Below are 20,980 nucleotides of genomic sequence, written 5' to 3' on the forward strand. Positions count from 1 at the left end.
ATTAACGAAAACGACATTATGGAGGTTTATAATATATAATAACCCATTTTTCTTATTGAAAAGCTTTAATTTATTTTTTTTAACATGTAAATGAATTCATATATACTAATCTATTACTTCTTTTAACGGGAAAGGTCTAAAAAAAATTTTTTTTTTTTGTTCGAAACGATACTTGACTATTTCATATAGGTAGTCATGTTATACCAGATTATTACACGGTCAGATTAATAGGTCTATTATACACATTTTTTTATAATCATCAGGTTATTAGGTGTACTAATATAGATTTTTGTTTAAAAATTTAAATAATGTCTCAAGATCTGATAGTTTAAGAGTAAAATTCTTTTTTTAAAGTATCTAAGATTCGTTTTTAACAAATATTAATAACCTTTAAAAAATAAGACAGATTCTACCTTATAATTCTGACAGATTAGGTTAGATAATTGTCTTTTGAAAGGTATCTGTAAGTGGGCGATTTTCCCAATGAAACTCTTGTTAAGTTTTTTGAATAAACGATGCACTTAACGACCAATGGGTTATACTACCTCCGGTGAATTCCCTTTCTGGTTGCTTTGGTACGATTTAAAAAAAAGTGCATGCCTCATATCCAACAGCCAGTGGTTTAAATTTCTAAATATGCTATAAGTGCTTTTATTAATAATCGGTAAGATAACATGAAAAAAATCATAGCGCTTTAATATTATTATTATCATATTATGATTAATCACCTTAGAATAACCATCATAACATAACTTTTTACGGGCGGGACCATTTTCCTCCAAAAACGAGATACCGTTTTCCTCCACTGTCCATTTTCCGCCAAAAACAAAAAAGGTTGGTTTCCATTTTCCTCCACATTATTTTTGACTAAAATTATGTCTATTTTCCTCCAATATTTAGTCAGTGTTTTTATTATAAAAATAGAGTATGGCTAGATTACATTTTGCGCGTATTTGTTGATTAAATTCTTGTCGCGTTTTTATCGGCTAGGGAAAAACGCTAGTCCAAGTGTTCCACAGCACACGCGGTTTATAACAGTCGATTTTAACTTTGATTAAGCCTAATAAAGATACGTACAAACAACATATGGGTATATACGTATATATTTATATTGTGTATCATCAATACAATTGTCACTGATTATTATGATTAAACACATTGAGATAAACAGACACACGAATATACTAAATACTCGTATCAATAAGACTATATTTTTAGTAGTTTACCCGACTTTACCGTACGCCGATAGTGTCTATTACGTGTTTTATAGTTTAGCAAGTTTTAATTTTTAACATGTCTGAAAAAGCGACGTTCATTGAAAGTTCTCGAGGAAAACCTTTGATAATTCGTGATAGTTACAAGTATTTCTTAGCATATAAGTTAAAATCTGAATTATCACGTTGGCGATGTTGTTTAACGACTTGTCAAGCAGTTATATACACTGATAAAAATGAAGAAATAGTAGCCGATGAGTCACACAAAAATGTACATAATCATTTGCCATCGCCAAAAAAAGTAAATCGACAAATAGTGAATAATGCATGTAAGCGAAAAGCAATTGACGATTTATTTTCACGACCGAAAAAAGTGATACTTAAGGAATTAGGACAAAGTTCTGCCGACTGTTCAAATTTTGATGATACCGATATTCATAAAATCAGGAAAAATATTTATGCTGCCCGTCAATCTTTGCTGCCGAACCTGCCGAAAAATGTTGAAGAGGTACATTTAACAATCAACAATATGGATATTAAAACTACTTCTGAAGAACAATTTTTACTAGTTAATGATGATAGTAAAAATGTGTTAATATTTTCTTGTTACCAAAACTTGAAATTTTTATGTGAATCTGAAAATATTTATTGCGATGGTACATTTACATACAGTGCTAAACATTTTAACCAAATGTTTACAATACATGGCTTTAAAAACGGACATTATATACCTGTTGTGTTTTGTCTTCTAGTTAATAAATCCACTGATACATATATTAATACATTTAACCATATTATACTTAAATGCATTGAATTAAAATTGACAATAAACCCAAAATCAATCACAATTGATTTCGAGCAAGCTATTCATGATGCTGTTTCTATAGTATGGCCTGATACACTAATAGTTGGCTGTAGATTTCACCTGACACAATCATGGTTTCGGAAAATCCAAAATCTCGGTTTAGTTCAATACTATAAGGAAAAAAACTCTGAAATTGGGTCTTGGATAAGAAACACGTTTGGACTCACATTTCTAAGTCCACAAGAAGTTTCCAAATGTTTTATTGAAGATTTTATGAGTATTATACCAAACGATCAAAGAGTGAGTCAGTACGCTGATTATTTAACTGATACGTATATTTCGGAAAATTCTATATTTCCGCCAGTTATTTGGGCAGAATCGTCTTCTTCGTTATCAAGAACCACTAATGCATGCGAGTCTTTCCACTCTCATTTCAAAGAAAACTTTTATAAAGAAAAGCCTAATATATTTATGTGGCTTAATATCATAAAGCAAACTCAAACAAATATTTATTGTAAAATGAGAAGTATACATGTTCCAAAAAAATCAAAGGATTACCGAGCAAACAAGCGTCGTGGAGCAATCGACGATGCAATTATCAAATTACAAAACGGAGAAATGTCTAGGTATGTACCTAATTACAAAAAGTGAAATAATTATTCATATTATATCTAATTTTTATTTTCTTCCAACAGGTATTCATTTGTTGCTGAGATGTCTTATAATTATAAAAAAATGTAATATTATTTACTGCAGTGATTTTACTATATTTTATATCTTTTATTTTACATATTATATTATTAACTAATTTTTTATTATTATTTTATTTATTAATTGATGCATTTTTATTGACGTGAGTACTTTTTATTATATTATTTCTCTTTTTAGCCACCTGCCAAGTTCAGCGCGTACGGTGTATTATTATATTACAATTATACTTTAAAATTTAAATATTTGATTTGTTATTTTTTTTTTTTAATTTAATATTTTGATAAAGAATGACGATTTTATTATTTTATTTATTGGAGGAAAATGGAAAGTGGAGGAAAATGGTCAAAAAATTTTTTTTTCTTTTTTGGAGGAAAATGGACAGTGGAGGAAAACGGTATTTTGTTTTTGGAGGAAAATGGCTACGGCCCTTTTTACAACCTTTATTTGGAATTATTTACCCAATGTGTATGACTAATGATTATATATTATTTTTCAGTGCTCAAATAATTAAAATTAAGATTTTGGAGTGTAAGCAGTACACAATAAACATTGGATTTTCAAGTATTATTTGTTACATAATAATTGTATGAAGTTGATTTTGTGATGGTTTAATGTATATCAAAATGATATCATTTTGTATCTACGCTTAACACATTTTTTTTTCGTACATAATTTATTTATATAAAAAATAGGTACATCATATTTAGATCGATTTCTATTGAAATTAAGATTTTAGCTTAATAATTTAATTATAATTATCAATTTTTTAAATTTTTTTTATTATTAGTCAGTTATGACAACTCAATATATTTTATTTTAGTAATACACAACTATGATAATAAAGAAAGAAAGAAAACAAAAACATAAATAAAATATTAAATAACGAAACTAGTTTCCAGTATGAAATTAATTATAATCTTTTTGATGACCTCAGCAGATTTAATGGTAATAGATTGGAGGGTATGTTACGACATTTAAGGTAATTGAACAAAATGATATGTTTAGTATGTAAAGAGGGACAGATAAAGAGTAAATGAGAGAGATTGCTGAGACTTGAGTTAAGTGAAATGTGCAGAGAGGGAGTTATATAAACCAACTTTATAGACATGATATTCGCTAAAAGTGAATAACCCACGAGAAGTTTTGGTTTAAATGAGCAATAGTAGATTTTGGTAGATCTAGTTATTGAACTAAGTTTTTTTTTAGTTAAAATGTTGAGAACAATACCTAGTTATGTATTTGGTAATAAAGTTGGCTGGCAGAATTATCAAATTTATAATAATCTTTTAGTTACACATTATGGCTTGACCTTTACATTGACTTATTTTATAATAATTCGAAATAATTTAAATAGATAAAAAAAAAAAAAAAACATTTCACTCCTTAATTTATTGAAATTTCTTAGCACGATCTTGCTTAAATAGATACCTAATGTATATGTTGGGTATAATAATATTAGTTCCACATTCATTTATACATTTTACTGTATATTTTTAAAAATGTATTAATTATCAAATAATAATTAAACCGTTAGTAGACAGTGTTGAGTCGCTTAAATAATAATAATAAAAACAAAAATTAAAAATTTGTTTGGAAATTTGTTTATTGTCATAAACTATAGCAAAATTTTACTCAAAATCATACATTAAAACTATTATAAATTACCTATGATTTAAAGATTGTTCACCGTGCTAGTTGATTTTTTTGTAGGGTTTTTTCCATGTACTTTTTCCCTTTGTTTTTTTTCACGATTTACTTACTAGTGGCCGATAGGTACTAACAGCCATATTATTAATATTTACTTGAATACTTACATTATACATTAACCGTCATCAGTTGTTAAAATCTATATAAATTATAATTAATAGTCACCCATAGGCGATAAGTTATATTGTTAAACCATAAAATAATGAAAATTCCATTTTCATTAATATTAAGAATTATCAACTATCAAATGACGTTTTTTGAATGTGAGAAAATAAATTTTAAAAGTTGATATTTACTAAAGACTTATAAATTAATGTAACAGAAAAAAATATAATTATATAACTTTGCTTTTTTATTATTCTATCTGTCAAAAATAGATCTATTTTAACTAATCAACGTCACAGTGGTAGCGTGGCCGAGCGGTCTAAGGCGCTGGTTTAAGGCACCAGTCTCTTCGGAGGCGTGGGTTCGAATCCCACCGCTGCCAGTTGATTTTTATATATTATCTCTCAAATTAAAACGTGTTTATATGTTGTAAAAATATAATATTATTTTATATTATTATTATTATTACAGTTAACTTGGTCAATATTTTATTATTATGTTGTATAATAATAATATATATATATATAATTCATAACATAATCAATGTGCTCTAAATATATTTTTAATTAACATGTAATAAAAATTAAAAGTATTACTAGGTAAAATATATAAAACTATAAACATTAAATTAAATAAATGCTAATTAATACGAATTGAATAATTACTACTTAATGTTTTGAATAAAATTTGTAAACAATTTAAATTAGATTCTTATGGTAGATATAAATAATATAATTAAATAGATGATTTTTAACTTTTAAATCGGTTATATGCTAGATGGGAAAATTTCCGAAGAAAAAACATCAAAATATTGGTGCCCCTCCCTTCTTACTAAGACCTATCCCAAATTATTACATCACTACGTAAGCTTTAAGTAACGCTGTGTTGCACGTATAGAGAACGAGCGAGAAACCCTACAGTGCTGTAGTATTAACTATTAAGGCAAGTGTACCTAATAATAATAATAAATACGTTATATATATTAAATTGTACCTGCTTTTATGTAATGATAATGTACACAGCTCGAAGAAGAATTTAGCAAAGCTCTAACCATAAAAAAATACAATTTTAAAATTCTAAAAATGAATAATCATTGCTCTATATTTACAATCTAGGCTACCATTATTTTTAAATTTTAATTTTAGAACTTAATATCTTTTGATTTTAATTATTAATGGTTATAACTATGGTTAAAATTAACAAAAAAAATCACTTCAGTCTCCGGAATGAAGTTAAAAAAATATAACGAACTCAATAATTGGTAGTAGGTACTAGAGTGTACTAAATAAAAATAAAAAGGTCATTTAATACTGATTTCAGCCTTCAAGTCATAAATATTCAAACCAACCAAAAATCAGGTAAAGTAATAAGTTAATATCAAAAGAGATCTACACCAAAATAAATCATAATACTAACAATATTAATAATAATAATATAGTTAATTTATTCTGATATAAAAAGTTAAATTAATACAATTTATTTGAATTAGTTGAATTGTATACGATGACATTTGAAGAATTAGCCAAAAATTTAGTTAATGAAAACAATCAATAAAAAATAGTCAATCAAAACTAGAAACTATAAAAACGTTATCAACAGACTTAAAATATCGGGCATAGTTATTTCCTCACGACGGTTGCACCTAATCGACTAAAGTAGAGCTCTTTCATATCTAACACGTGTAACGTGCAGACCAAGCAAGTAGGTAATAACAATCAAACAATAAAATTAATTAGTAGGACGTGTTCAACACGCTCACGAATGAGAAATAAAAATAAAATAGCATACTTACCCGTCCGACGAATGCTATACAAAATCTTTTAAATAGCTCGAATCGAAAAATAGCGCGAAAAAAAATTATGTAATAATAATACAATAGTGTGATGGCGGTGCGTAAAGATGACAATTTAGTCGTCGTTTGCGGTCGGAGCGCAAAAAGGGTTATCTAAATCTCCATTTATATATATATATATATAATATAGTGATATAATAGGATTGATACGGAACCGGGCCGAAGGGTAGGTAATATTTTATGTTTTGCGTGCGTGTCTGTGTGTCGACCGCCGCGTAAAGGGAAGAAAGCAATGGAAAAAAATACACACACACACACACATATATAAGTATATATAGTATATATATATATGTGTATTTATTATGTACACACGCCGTTATACTTTACTTACTAGTCGCTTACGACTATAACTATATTGTATGTATACTACCGCTGCCGTTGCTGTTGTTGTCGTCGTCGTCGTCGTCGACGTCGACGTACCAGCACTAACGGGAGCGGCGGCAGCAATGAAGACGCGCTCGTCCGGGGCGGTGCGGGTGGGCCGCCGAGGCTGTGCGTGTACCCGAGATAAGCCCGTTACCATATAATAACGATTTCTTAGCGTTATATCATAATAATTCGCCGTGGAAGATTCCGAGACTCGTATAATGCCTTCGGGCCCGTAAATCTTAACTTTGGGGGGGGGGGGAGGTACGCCGCTGTCGTGGTGGCTGACTGGCTGGTGGATGGGCGGGCGGGTGGTCCGCGCGTCGCGTATATATAATATTGTAAAGGTGTGGTGCGCGGAGGAGGACGCGCGGACGGTGGAGATGAGGTGCCGTGGCACGGAGGGTGGTGCCCGAGGATTAAAGATTAGTAATCTTAATGTTGGCTGCCGGTTGAATTATAGCTTTCTCGCGCGCTTTATATTATTATTATTATTATTATTATTATTTGCGAGCTTTCTGCCGCCATACTCACTTTATATATATAAATACACATATACTGCGGACCGTAGTGCGAAGAAGAAGAGTTTGTACACGTTATACGCGACGGCGTATATAATATTATACAATAAATATATTTTATATATATTTTCGCTGTTCCCGGTAAAGAGCTTTATTCGCTTGGCGTTCGAGCGAAATTAATTTTGTCACTTTTTAGTAACTGTTTAATATAAGGATATCGTGGAATCCTCCACCCTTTCATCACAGTCTTTGCTTTTATACATCTTTTACGCAAACCAAACTTTCGAAATCGACAATAGTATACGTAGCAAATGTTCCGTCGGACCGTATTGTAGTTTGCCATCGCAAAGTTTTAACATGCACATCACTATAATATTGTACAACACGCCGCTATATCAAAATTAAATTTCATATAAATATAACAGCTAGGTACAATGATATTTTTTACACAAAACAAACTTAAATTACCTATTTTAAAAAATATTTGTATTTAAAAATTATAATTTATTAAATAAAAAATGTAACTATTTAATTTTTTATATGAACAATCAACCAGTAGAGGAATTATTGTAATTTACAATAATAAATCACTTTGATTATTATTTACTTAATTATTAAATTATATAATTAATTAATTAAACCAATATATAATTATCATTGTTACTGAAACAAAAAATATACTAGTAATACTGACAATTATTCTAAAAACGACATAAGATATTCATAAGATTTATTTCTAAGAATTTGAAAGAGCATTATATACGATTTATATCAAAATTATGATTTGTGAACGTGAATATAAAAAATTAATTAATAGAACCTACAATTTTTTATTTATACTAATATAAGTACTGAGATACGTACTTTATATTTAATTGTTTATAATTTTAATCAAACACTTAATTTATTTCAATGAAATGAATACAATTCATCTAAAAATAAGCGATCAACATTACTTTATAAATAAGGAACTGAAGTCACTTAGTAATTTCTTAGTTGCGGTTGAGTATTATACCCCCCTAGCAGAGTGGTATATACTCGTACATGTTCCGTCAAATATCTCGTTAAAGTAAAGCCACCATCAACTATCAAAGTATTATGTTCGATACCTTTAGACTATAACCTAATTTTATCGCAGAGTATAAAAATAAAAATAAAAACACATAATATTACCATTAAAAAATCCCTAAAATATACTACAAACACTTTAGTTTTTAGTTAACATCGTTAAACAAATAAATAAAAATAAATATCCTATTCAGTGCCATCGAGTGTCAATAAAGATCATTATCATACTCAAAAAAATTTCAAAAAAAGTTAATCAAACTGATGTTGCTAATACAAATTTTATAGTTAAGATAAATCAAAAAACAAACAAATCGAATTATTTATTTTATATTATAATTTTAGATTCTGACCAGAATCTAATTTCTATTACAATACTTAGTATATATATTTTTTTTTTGTGTCTTAAAACTCTTTATAAAAAGCTTTTTAGTAAATGCTTAGGTTTTCAACTTCGGAAGTGGTTTTTGATAGCAAATTAGATCTAATTTTTACCTTATGGGATAAAAGAAAAAAATAATTTCTAAATTTTTTCAAATTAATTAGAAATCTCGAAATAATAATAATAATTATTATTATTATAATACACACATTTGTTTTAATATTATTGTTAAAAATTTGTTTAAGTAACCTTGGTTACCAAAAAATTAGTCATTCAGAATCGTTTTTTACTGTATTTAAACATTTTTCATTGCATTTAAAATCAAGAAAACTCATGTATAATCAACACCTATAATGTATAACACAAAACCTATTTGTTAAGTTACCTATTTGTAGGTTTTTTATATTTTTTATATTAATCTTACCATTGACTTTTAGTTAACTATATTTTTAAAAATAAAATTAATAAAAAGTTAAATGTATCAAACTTAATTTTAAGATATTGAGAGGTCTACAATAAATTATTAACGTTTAAGAAGATATTATAATTTATAAGGCTTCATCTTCTCAGGTAAGAAGCACAATTTAAAAAAGTAAAACATAAAAGTTTACTCACTACACAAAACTAAATCATATTGGTGGCGAAAGAAATGTTCCTGATTATTAGAATAATGCATTATATTTTCATTTATCAGTTCTTTCTCATAAAAGAGTCAACAATGGGAACATAAGCTTAATATTGACGATAATAGGTAATAACTATACACTGAACATTTTATATTTATTTTAGGTAATGACAAAACGCTTGGGTCTTAAACTATAAGCAACAGACAAAATCAAAGTTAATCAATATTTTTTATATTCTCTTGTACGTTAAATTAGAGCTTACATTTTCACATAACTGTGTGTTATGTTAAATGCATAAATCGAATTAAGTAAAAATTTTAGTTTTTGTCTATATGTATGTTTATAGAATAAGTAAGAGAGAGAAAGAGAAAACAATGGTTCAAGCAAATTTATCAGGTAACTGATATAATATTTAAAACGAATACAGCTTAGCTTTAAGCTCTTCCGAAGAACTTTTTTTTATTATTGATTTTATTTAAACTAAACCCGGCAACTAAGGCCATTAGCTATGAATAATAACAGTAGGTTTTTTGTGTAATGTTTGTTTATAAAGTTTGGTTAGTACAGTTGGAACGTGTGTGTATGTGTGTTCGCCATGAATTCGTCACTAAGAACTCGAGTGGTCACCCATCCGAAAGCTAGCGACGCCCATAAGAACTTAAATTTATGTGTAAAACTACATTTTTTATAACTATTTTTTATTTATTTTTTTTTTATTTAATTTTCATATTTTAGTACAGTTGTATTGCATATTAATCAAAATACATACTATACAAATTTGAGCTGGTTGCAACAAACGCGATCAATCAACAAATTCACATGTATTTTTCGTCTTAAAAAATTTAAAATAAAATCGAAGATTAAAAAACATAAATAAAAAATGAAATTTAATGAATATTTTTAAATTTGTCTAAATTACCTATATTTATGTGTATCAATATTTGTGATATAGAACTATAGAAGTATTTTGTTTATCAATGGATTGTCAGTTGACCGTTTTCACATAATAATTGTCTACCCATTTATTTATTTGACAAGATTTCAGTTATTTTTATTATAATAAAATAATTCTAATGAATGTAATGTTAATTTTACTACTATTGGTGCGAGTTTTTTAGTTATAGGAAATTTTGTAGAATATTTGTCAAATGTTTACGAATGTTAGTTCGCAAGCTCTTTTGAATGATAAAGAAAAGAGATTATATATTTACGTCAACTTAATCGTATTAACGATACTAAATTAAATACTTTGTAATTTTACTTATAACTAAGTTGGTCTAGGTAAAAAAAATAATTTGAACAAAATTTTTCAAATCTTAAAAAATTTAAAAAAATTCAAACTTATTGTCTATTTTTCGCCAAAATATACTATACTATATTAAAAACCAATACAATAATATAACGAAGGAAGCCCTTTTCAACCGAATATTGAAAAATCGTTCAAACATAAATGTATAGTGCTTACAATAAGACAGTAAACCAAGTATTAATTTAACATTGTTAAAGACATATTAAATCGGCATCACGTGATTCTGACGATATTGTTTCCGTTGCATATGCGCCCCCGCGATATCCTAGGCAGAATACATTGTGTAGCACGACGACACCATTGTGTCAAAACGTTGCACTCGTAATGATACGTCATGTACACGTTAGTAAGTCCGTTCCTCACCCCATAGGCTATAAGGAGTCGTAATCCGACGTCGTAGTCGTGACAAGGTGCGAAAACGACGATGGTTTTCACCAGAAGAGGGTAGTCTCCGCGACTTGAACGTTACGCGCGAACGAGCCCGAGAACGCGATGCGATACAAAAGGTGTGCGAGGCGGCGGCGGTGGCAAAATCCGCGTTCTCGGCATTAACGACCGTGCGGCGGAGATAAACAATAAAGCCGTGCCGTGAACTTTGCGCGTTTAAGTCGATTTTAAACGAGAACTTTTAAACCTCCGCCCGCGCCCGCATCGCGACGACAAACTCGTCTCCTCTCGAGTATATTTTGTCACGGTTTATTCACCCAAACCCTCCGCCTCGTCAATCATTAGCGCCCACTCGTCATGTACAGTGTATATAGTGTGTGAGTGTGTGTGTGAATAATACGATGTTTTGCAGCGACTATAACTTACTATTATACGCGTATTTCGGTCGCACACGAGCAAACACAGTCGTCGTTGCCGTCGCCTTCCGTCTCGGCCTTTACCACGCCACCCAATCCTCGACCGCAGCCGCTCGCCGATTTACCTGCCGGTTCGCGCTCTGCCGCACCCCCCCACGCGCGCGTGACACTCGCCGTCCGCCGCGGAACGCGTTCTTGTGTGCCGCGCGCGCGACAGGTTGTGGGTCGTTCTCACGGCGCGATTATAACAACAACGAAATTATTGTGGTTTTACTCCCAGGAGGGGCGGGCTTGTCTCATCACCGTTGTCGTCGTCGTCGTCGTCGACGTAGTAGTAGTCGTAACAGTTAGTAATAATAAGGCTATTTACGTGAGTTACCCTCGTCACGACCCCGCGGTACAACGACACACGACCGCCATTCCCTCGTCTTGACAACCCTGCACAGCTGCATTAGTGACAAGGCCTGGACGAAATTGAAACAATGACGACTGAATGACACGAGCAATGTTATACTGTAATATAATAAAATAAGTTACTATGTATTACAGGAAACGGTAATGTTCTTGTATTTTATAATTACCTAGATGTAGAAAACTCGGATGAACTATTTATGGAAATTATCAGGTTTAACAATACGTATCGTTAAATGTATGGCAGGTTGGTTTAAAATGAATATTGGGTCAGTAACATATAGCATTGTCAGCTGATTCGTCATGTAGTTGCGAAATGACTAAAATATTTTAAAAGCGTCTGAAGGTTTGTCAACACCAGTATTTTTAATATATATATATTGCATAATAACCAAATTAAAATTATAAATATATTATGTAAAGAGCAAATATATTTTATTTTTTTTTTTTGTTGTTGTTTTTCAATAATTTAACGAAGACTTAATTAACCAATATTGTGTAAAAATAAAAGTATAAACTCAAACACGATTTTAAATAACTTAAAACTATTTACAAACTATAAAATTTTTTTAAAGTATACTTATCGCTAAAAAATATAAAAATTTAACTACTATTTAATATAAATGATGATAATTTAGTCATTCTAAAATGATTTATATAAAGCTTTAGCTTCAATAATTATCATGCTACCAAAGAAGTGAATATGTAAAATCTTATCAATAAAATATGCTCTCAACTAATCCATGGTTAATTTTTATTTCGTGTTTGATTTTTGCACTTTTCTATATATTGTCAACAGAGAATAAAAAAATGTACATTTTTTTGTATTTACTAAAATTTAATAAATAATGAAAATTATTTTTATTACTTGTTTACATTTTGGAATCATGGACATAAATATGCACGTTCAACAAAATAACACGATTAAAAAAATAATCAGTTCAGTGTAAGATAATCCAACTATACGATTATAATGAGGTTTCGGATATCCGGATTCATATTTCGTGTACAAACTGATAAAATATTTATAGACCGAAAATGCACGAATGTACAATTTCCCCTGATGTTTTTTTTTTTTACACAGATTTCAGCAGTTAAACACATAAACGCTTATGAATCCAAATATCTAAACCTAAATTATTTATTTACAACTACTAACCACCCGATTCAAATGATTTCGATTTTTGGTTGGGCTTATAGTTATACTTTAGTGGCAAACTTAACGTATTTAAAAGTGAGTATAAAATGTATTACTATTGTCGACAGAAGATATGAAGACTTTTAAAGTTCCGTGTAACAACCAGCAACTATAACCTCATCAATATTATTTCAAACATAGCAATTAATTTTTATGTACAATACAAACTATGTTGATCGATCTATCTGTACGCATTTGATATAACTATTACTATATTGTTATACGTATATTAATATATACTATTATATTTTATTGTATCTACTGATTTTGTCGCGTTATAAAAATAAAAACATGTGTATTGCGAGATATGAGTACTGGCTATTATGGTTGAAGTATAATTTAGAAAATACATATTTTTACATAAATATATTGTTAACACGATTCGTATATGATTTTATTTGCTTTAAAAATAGACTTATTATAGTTGGACTCTCATGTCTAAATCCTAAATTAACAAATTTACAAAATACTATAAGTTATGATATAGAAAACACAAGTTTTGTACATTTATATTATATAACATATTCACTGTAAAACTATAAGTCACCATTTAAATCTACTCCATTTAAATACACAAAATATATTATATATATATATATATATATATATATATTATACACATGCATGAAACTTCACACTCAACTATATACTGATACAGCATGTGAAAATAACAATTATTATAATAACTATCGTAGATTAAGTCAGATATTACATAGAAAGTCATAGTGCAGCAACAAGTGAATACAGGAGATGTCAAACATCTCAGTCAAAAGCTAACCGGCCTGGAGGAAACAGTTTGACAGTTTAGGATATTAACTTAACGCTTCAAAAAAAAATATATATATAACAATAATAATAATCATTATCTGGTTACCATAGCACTGCGAGGGTGCCTTTTTGCGCTATTAAAATACATTATAATACAACGTGTACATAGATTTTCTCGATCCGGCCTGCTATCTGATTTGAATGTCATCCAAACAGCAGTTTCCGATATCTGCCACCGTCTGACAGTGGTGATAGGAGTAACGACCGATGTGTTGTGAAACCTGTCGAGGGCAAATACGGATGATAGTAACTTATTTGGGTAGCTGGGTCGTGAACTTTCACGTGATGTTTAGATATTTTTGAACGATATATTTTAATAATTTTTTTGTGACTGAAATTTACTTAGTATATTTTTAATACAACCAAAAAATTTCAAAACTTAGTTTATAATTGGTACATTGGTGAGGTAATATTTTTCGATTTTCTCAGTAACTTATCTAAATTAACCGTTTAAAAATGTAAAAATAAAAATTGTATCTATATCAATAAAAATAAAAATTGAAATAAATGACATATTAAAAAAAACAAAAAATTGTAGCAGTCCTTAACATTATATAAGTTTCAAAGATTATTATTTTTTTGATTTCAACTAAATAATAAAAATAGTGTTGTATAAGTATATATTATAATACTAATGTTATGTTCTTTAAATACTATTGTATAATAAATGTCATTAATGTTGTACAAACTATTGACTTAATAAAAATATATAAATAATTTTTCTTCAAAATCTGAAGGTTTTCCAAATGGTAGAACTTATCTCTCTATATTATATTTAATGTAGTTTTATTTTATTGTATAATAATGTACAACACAATTAAATTTAAGATATTTCAAAAATAATATTTATGTATAATTTACTCATAGTATAAAAAATAATATAACAGATTATAAATATTCCTTTATTTTAATAATAATAATAATATATAAACTTAAAAGTATGATTTTAACAATGTATTCAATAACGGGGTTAGTGGAAATATAAAGTTTAAAAAGAAAAATATTATCCTATGTGATTATTAATATGCATAAACAAGATGGAAAAATTTAAACAGTTATATAATAAGTGAATTAGTGGAGTGCAGTAGATATAACTACATAAATATATTTATACATATAGTATTCGCATACACAGGTACAATTTTGTATACAAGCTTATTTTTGTAAAGTGACGTTCGTACATAATTTCAATTCAACCGGTAATAATTAGTTTTGTAAAGTGTACTTTGTTTAAAACGTTGAAAAGCTTTTTACGTTTACACATAAAATTTCCTTTAGGTCTTAGTTAGAATTTTTTTAAACTTAAACCAACTATTTATATATTTAGTACCCATAATAAAAATAAAAATATTGATCTATTTAAATGCTGGCCTACAATTGTATAGAGTAAAAAAGTATACAATAACGTCGATACAGCTATGGCACAACCACATTAAAAAATACGACGATTACAACAACCGACGACAGATGTATTTTGAACTTATGATAAAATATTAAAAATTGTATGCGGTTTGTAATACTAATTATTACTAAAGTGTTTATTAGTATCTTTTTTTTTTTAATATTAAAATTTTTTAATTACAATAATATGTTTAAATAAGTAGAACAATTAAGGAATGTGATGAGAGAAAAAAAATACATTTTACTGAGGAAGCCTCTCGTAAAAGAACTTTGAATGTGTGTTAAACTGAATAAGTTTAATAGATGTATATTAAAGTTTGTGAGGATAAGTTAGTATAATAATTTCAATATATTCCTGTAATATAATATTATATTATGCAGTTAACGGTGAGAAAAACGTTTGTAAGAAATTTAGGATTTGCAACGTACCTATTTAATGATATTCAATTCGTGGAGGGTTGAGTAACATAAATCTTCCCGGATAAAAGTATAAAGCTCAAATAATAATATCCTAGAATGAAGCCATATCGCCATATCAGTTGATGTGGTATAATAATACAGGTTTGTTTTATGAAAATTACATTTATACTCATTATTTGCCCCTTACTAAATAAAACACGACTTACGAGTTTTAATCATATTGGATATTGAATAATTCAAACCTTAATAATATATCATTAAAAAAATGTAGTCAGTATTTAAATAAAATAAAAAAATGTTATATTATAAATATATTTTTTTTTTTATTTTATATTTAATATGGTAATTGAAATGACTTCAATTTTATTTTTATTGCATATAATAACATATAATATAATATTCACGATAATTTATAATAATAAATGTATCACTTAGTAAATCATGCAATCATAGAATTTTCGTTAACATGAGCAAAATAAAATATTTATATTAAAAAAAAAGCAATCCTTATATTATTTTATTGAAATACCAATAACATTTAGATATCGATAAACAAATCAAGATTGTAACTTTAAGGTTAAGTTAAATAAAAATTATATAATGCTATATTGTATATTTGTGTATAAAAATAGTATTGTTTCTTTTCTTACTCTCAAGTTAAATCAATGATTCATAGGAAGCCATAAAAAAAGGATTAAAAGTAATAATGTGTAATGAGATTTTAATCACAATTAGTTTCACTTTTCTAAAGGCATAAACATAAAAGAAAAATAATTTTTAAACAGAATTAAACGTGAATAAAAAAAGAAAATATTTTTTTCGTTAAATATTAAATTTAAAATTATCATCATGAGTCCTGACGTGATTAAAAATTATATTAACCTCATTTCAAATAAATATATATATATTTAGAAAATATTTATAATACTGTATAATTAATGGTTAGGTATAAATAAATCAAAATAGATATAATAATATTTAAGTAAACTAAAATTGAATACGTCAAATAAATAAAATAGGTATAAAGAGAGGTTTGAGATGTATATTAAGGTGAAAAAAATGAAATAAAATCTTATATGGAGATTTACGAACTATCATTAAATTTTATAGTAAATAATATATAAATCAATATTTTAATAAAAAATAATTTAATAATTTAAAATTTTTTTCTTGATATTTTTTCCTTTTTAATGAATTAAAAGTTAAAATATCAATATGAATAATATTATAATAATTATGAACAACTAATATTCAATAAAATTTGATTGTTGATAGATGGTTTATATACAAAAATACGTAATGCTATACTATTATAAGCAAGATATAAGAAATTGCTCATAATAAACAAAACTTACATTTTATTTTAATCGTACTATTATTATTATTATTATTATTATTATTATTTATACTACAAGAAACCAACAATTGCAAACTAATTTTACGAATTATATTAAATGCTTTTCAAATATATGTAATATAGTACATAAGTTTGACAATAACTTAGTCACGCTATATTAATATTTCCAGTGTCATGGATTTATACATCTGAAACTCTACAATATATTTGAACGTTTGAATATTACGATGATTAATTTAAACATCTCTATCAAATACGTCATATTAATATAAAATACAAAATCTTACACATTACCTACAGTGGACCTTGTTAATTGTGTGTTATAAATAATAAATTATAAATTATTATATAATTAAATATTTAGTAATAATTGCCACAGTAAAATTGTTATTATTATTATTATTACCGTAGAAAAAATATTTATCATTATTTTGATTTAAATTTCAAAAGTATCGTACAATAAATATTTATTAAATTACGATTTCTGAAAAAATTGAATTAATATAATTGACGAATTGTTTTTAGTTTTTTTAAAATATTTATATCAAGTTATTTTCCAAGATTTTATCAACGGCAATATAGGCTCTAAACAAAGTATGAAGGTTTCTATTGAACAATTAAAGATTGATTTAATCACGAGAGGAAATACTCGCTACTATATTATTCCGCAATACGAGTATCCACTAAAAATGTTGATATTCATCAAAAATGTTGATACAGTCATATAATAATATTTAAATTTAATCAGATTTCGTTTATGTAGGTACTTAAGTGTTCTGATGTGCTCAAAATAATTTATAATTTACGTCGAAAACATAAAACGTATCTTTCTAAGGATATTTAATTATAATAATAATATTATAGTTTCAATAAATTTAAAATAAGACTAACGGAGTAGTAATAACCTATCAATACTAGGTATTTTTAATTTAAATTGAATAACTATACTTTTATAATTTTCTTTAATTTTTACGGCATAGGTTTGATTTTTTTAGTTATAAATAATTTTTTTCAACAAAGACTTTATTTTTTAAAGGAATTAAATAAACATAATGGTAATTTTAAAGAATTAGGGTAGTCATTTCTGAAAAAACTAGGATCGATTCTAATAAGGAATATTTCCATAAATGCCAGGATTGAGAACTTTCGATTTTTTTTTTTGTTTTTTTTTTTTTGAAAACAAAAAATTGAACACTTAAATTAATAGGTTACTATTTTTTCAAAGATATATAAGCCATAATTTATTTCTACAATATACATTTACTGTGAATTACCAAACGTTCTTCGAATTTGTAGATTTTTATTTATTATACATTAATATTTATAACTTTATATATACCTATATATATATAAAATAATGATTTTTTTCAGTATGATTATTATAAGAACAACTTTCAAAAACGTATAACACACTTTTTATTTCAAACAATTTTAATTTTTTTGAAAATATTTTTTACATAATTTTATATCATTGAAAAACAACTATTAAGAAATAAATAAAATATTATTATTAATAAACTATAAATTATCAATAGGTATTTAAAATTAATTTAGTTAAATAAAGTGGTACATGAGTATTCTGTCAAATTTTGATCCACTACTTAAGTAATTTACTCATCTCAATTCATGGAAATTGCGCAAATAAAGACTATTTATATAACCTACGATGACCATAGTATAGCGTGTAGTTAAAATATATCATTAAATGCTTTTAAAAGTTACAAATTCAAAAACTTCAGTCATGTTAATATTTAGGAAAAAAAATTAAGCAAAAGTAAATGGATATTATAATTTATATGAGTTTAATATTATGCATCAATGTTTGCAATAGACATAATATAATCATTTTGAATGTACTTATTGCATTTATGTGAGTTTTATAAATATGTATTAGCTATGGTAAAGATATTTTTACTATTTAAATTTGTTTTCATAAATAAATAATAATTTACCAAGGAATGTTACGGACAAAAAAAAATATTTTTACTCATTAAAATAATATTTACCGGCAACGAAAAAATTATTACAATTATTTTTTTTCCACATACGTGTAATTTTATATTATGTTTTATTGTTATAGTGTCTTACACTAATATTTTACTATATTTTACTACGTATTATTCCGTGATGTTGAAAACCCAGAAATAATTTCATCAATAAAGAACGCGTAACAACTAAAAAGACTGCAACATTTATTCGGGGCATCCAAGTTATATACTTTTTTTTATACAAAGTGGACTACAGATTTAACCCTTTTTACCACGTTATTGCTAAGCATTCTCTACAGTCATACACCCTACATACCAAACCACTTGCCGCATCGAATTTCCTTAATTTCAAGTCACGTGGAAAAGAACAGTGAGCGTTCGGAAGGTGATGCATCTGCGCGAATAAGTTCGGGTTCGATGAAGAAAAGCCGTATAAAATTAATTTTGAGTTTCCAAAACAAATAATTGTGTAGCTTTGTTATTGTTACTTTTTTTTATTTTAATGCAAATAAAAAAAAATATGTTTGAACAAACCTTGTCCATTCGATTGGGTTGAGTTTTTTTTCCAAACAAATGATGGTAAATCCTTTAATCGTTCACTCCAAAGCTATGTTTCTTATTCTGTTAAGGTTTGCGTGGAAAAACAACAAGTTTATATCATTTCTCGAACAAATGTCTGACGTGTCTGTGTATATATGCGTACATACAAAATTCCACTATATAAATCTTGGATTATATTTTTAAATTGCATTACTGGTAACCACCACTACCCTCACACTGTCAAGCTAATTTTTATTTCTTAAATCTCTCGGAATTAAAAATACATAGAGAGTAGAAAACGAATAAAAAAGACGGGGAAAAAAGGACAAGAAAAAAAAGAATTTAATTAAATCGGCGGCTCTCAATTCTTAGCAGCCTTTTTGGATTTATAAACGACCCTCTTTTGTTCATTCGAATTTTTTTTGACGTCCATTTTTAACAAACACAATTTGAATGGGTGATAGGATAGGGAGTATAAATAAAAGGTTTTTATTGAATAATTGAACAAATTATTGTTAAAATACATTCGATGTATTTAGAAATACATATATATGACTTTAAAATAAATTAATAATAGTAAGATTATTTTATCATTCTAAACTAGTAGAACAAAAAAAAAATATATATATATATATATATGATAATCATAGAATAAAATACAAAAAAAAAAAAAATCAATAATAATAATAACGCTTAATTTTTACCAACAAAACCCTAAATAACTATTCAAAACACTTTATCTTATAATGTGATAATATATTATATAATACAGTTTAATAATATTGTACATAATCGCTTTTAAAATAGTATAAATTAATAAAACAAAAAATAAAATAAACCGTAAATAGAACATAAATCTTTGGTTTCGATGATGTAGATAACTTAACATTGCCTATTGAAAATGTTAGGTGATTTATCCTAAGGCCTTAAACATTTGGCGCTGCTAATAGTCAAGCGTATACTGCGAAGGCGATTCGTAAGAGTAATTATAAATTATAATATAATACAAACAAAAAAAAAAAAATTATAATAATTATAATAATAATATAAAAAATTTAACAACAAACTAAAAAAAAAACCAACAAAAACCATAAGCGAGAGATCATATTGGTCCGATCTACAGATAATAATATTGTTTCTTTCGTTACTGAAGATTCGGTGTTATAAAACAATTAGAAAAAAAAGAACAAATAAAAAAATCACCATCTTCTGGATAATGTCAGTATAATGTAAAGAGAGCCGCGATATCTATATATCTGCTTGTTATACGTATATTATAATTATAACTGAACACGTCATTGACCTAAAATCAACAAAAAAAAAAAAAAAAAACAAAAAAACGGATTGGACTTCATAAGAAGATCATTATTA

At 27.0% G+C, this 20,980-nt stretch overlaps 1 protein-coding gene and 1 non-coding gene across 2 annotated transcripts; both read left to right on the top strand.

The window, feature by feature from the left end:
• The first annotated feature begins 768 nt into the window (after positions 1-768).
• LOC112603654 lies at positions 769-2,775 on the top strand. Its single transcript, XM_025352343.1, has 2 exons — positions 769-2,645; positions 2,715-2,775. The coding sequence occupies exons 1-2, from the start codon at positions 1,294-1,296 to the stop codon at positions 2,758-2,760; spliced, it is 1,398 nt and encodes a 465-aa protein (XP_025208128.1). The 5' UTR covers positions 769-1,293; the 3' UTR covers positions 2,761-2,775.
• A 2,067-nt stretch (positions 2,776-4,842) lies between these two features.
• Positions 4,843-4,924, top strand: Trnal-aag. Its single transcript has one exon. It is a non-coding gene; the product is annotated as a tRNA-Leu (tRNA).
• Positions 4,925-20,980: the final 16,056 nt, after the last annotated feature.

This window comes from Melanaphis sacchari, unplaced genomic scaffold (assembly GCF_002803265.2).
Source record: "Melanaphis sacchari strain LSU unplaced genomic scaffold, SCAv2.0 Contig10_pilon_pilon, whole genome shotgun sequence".
NCBI lineage: Eukaryota > Metazoa > Arthropoda > Insecta > Hemiptera > Aphididae > Melanaphis > Melanaphis sacchari.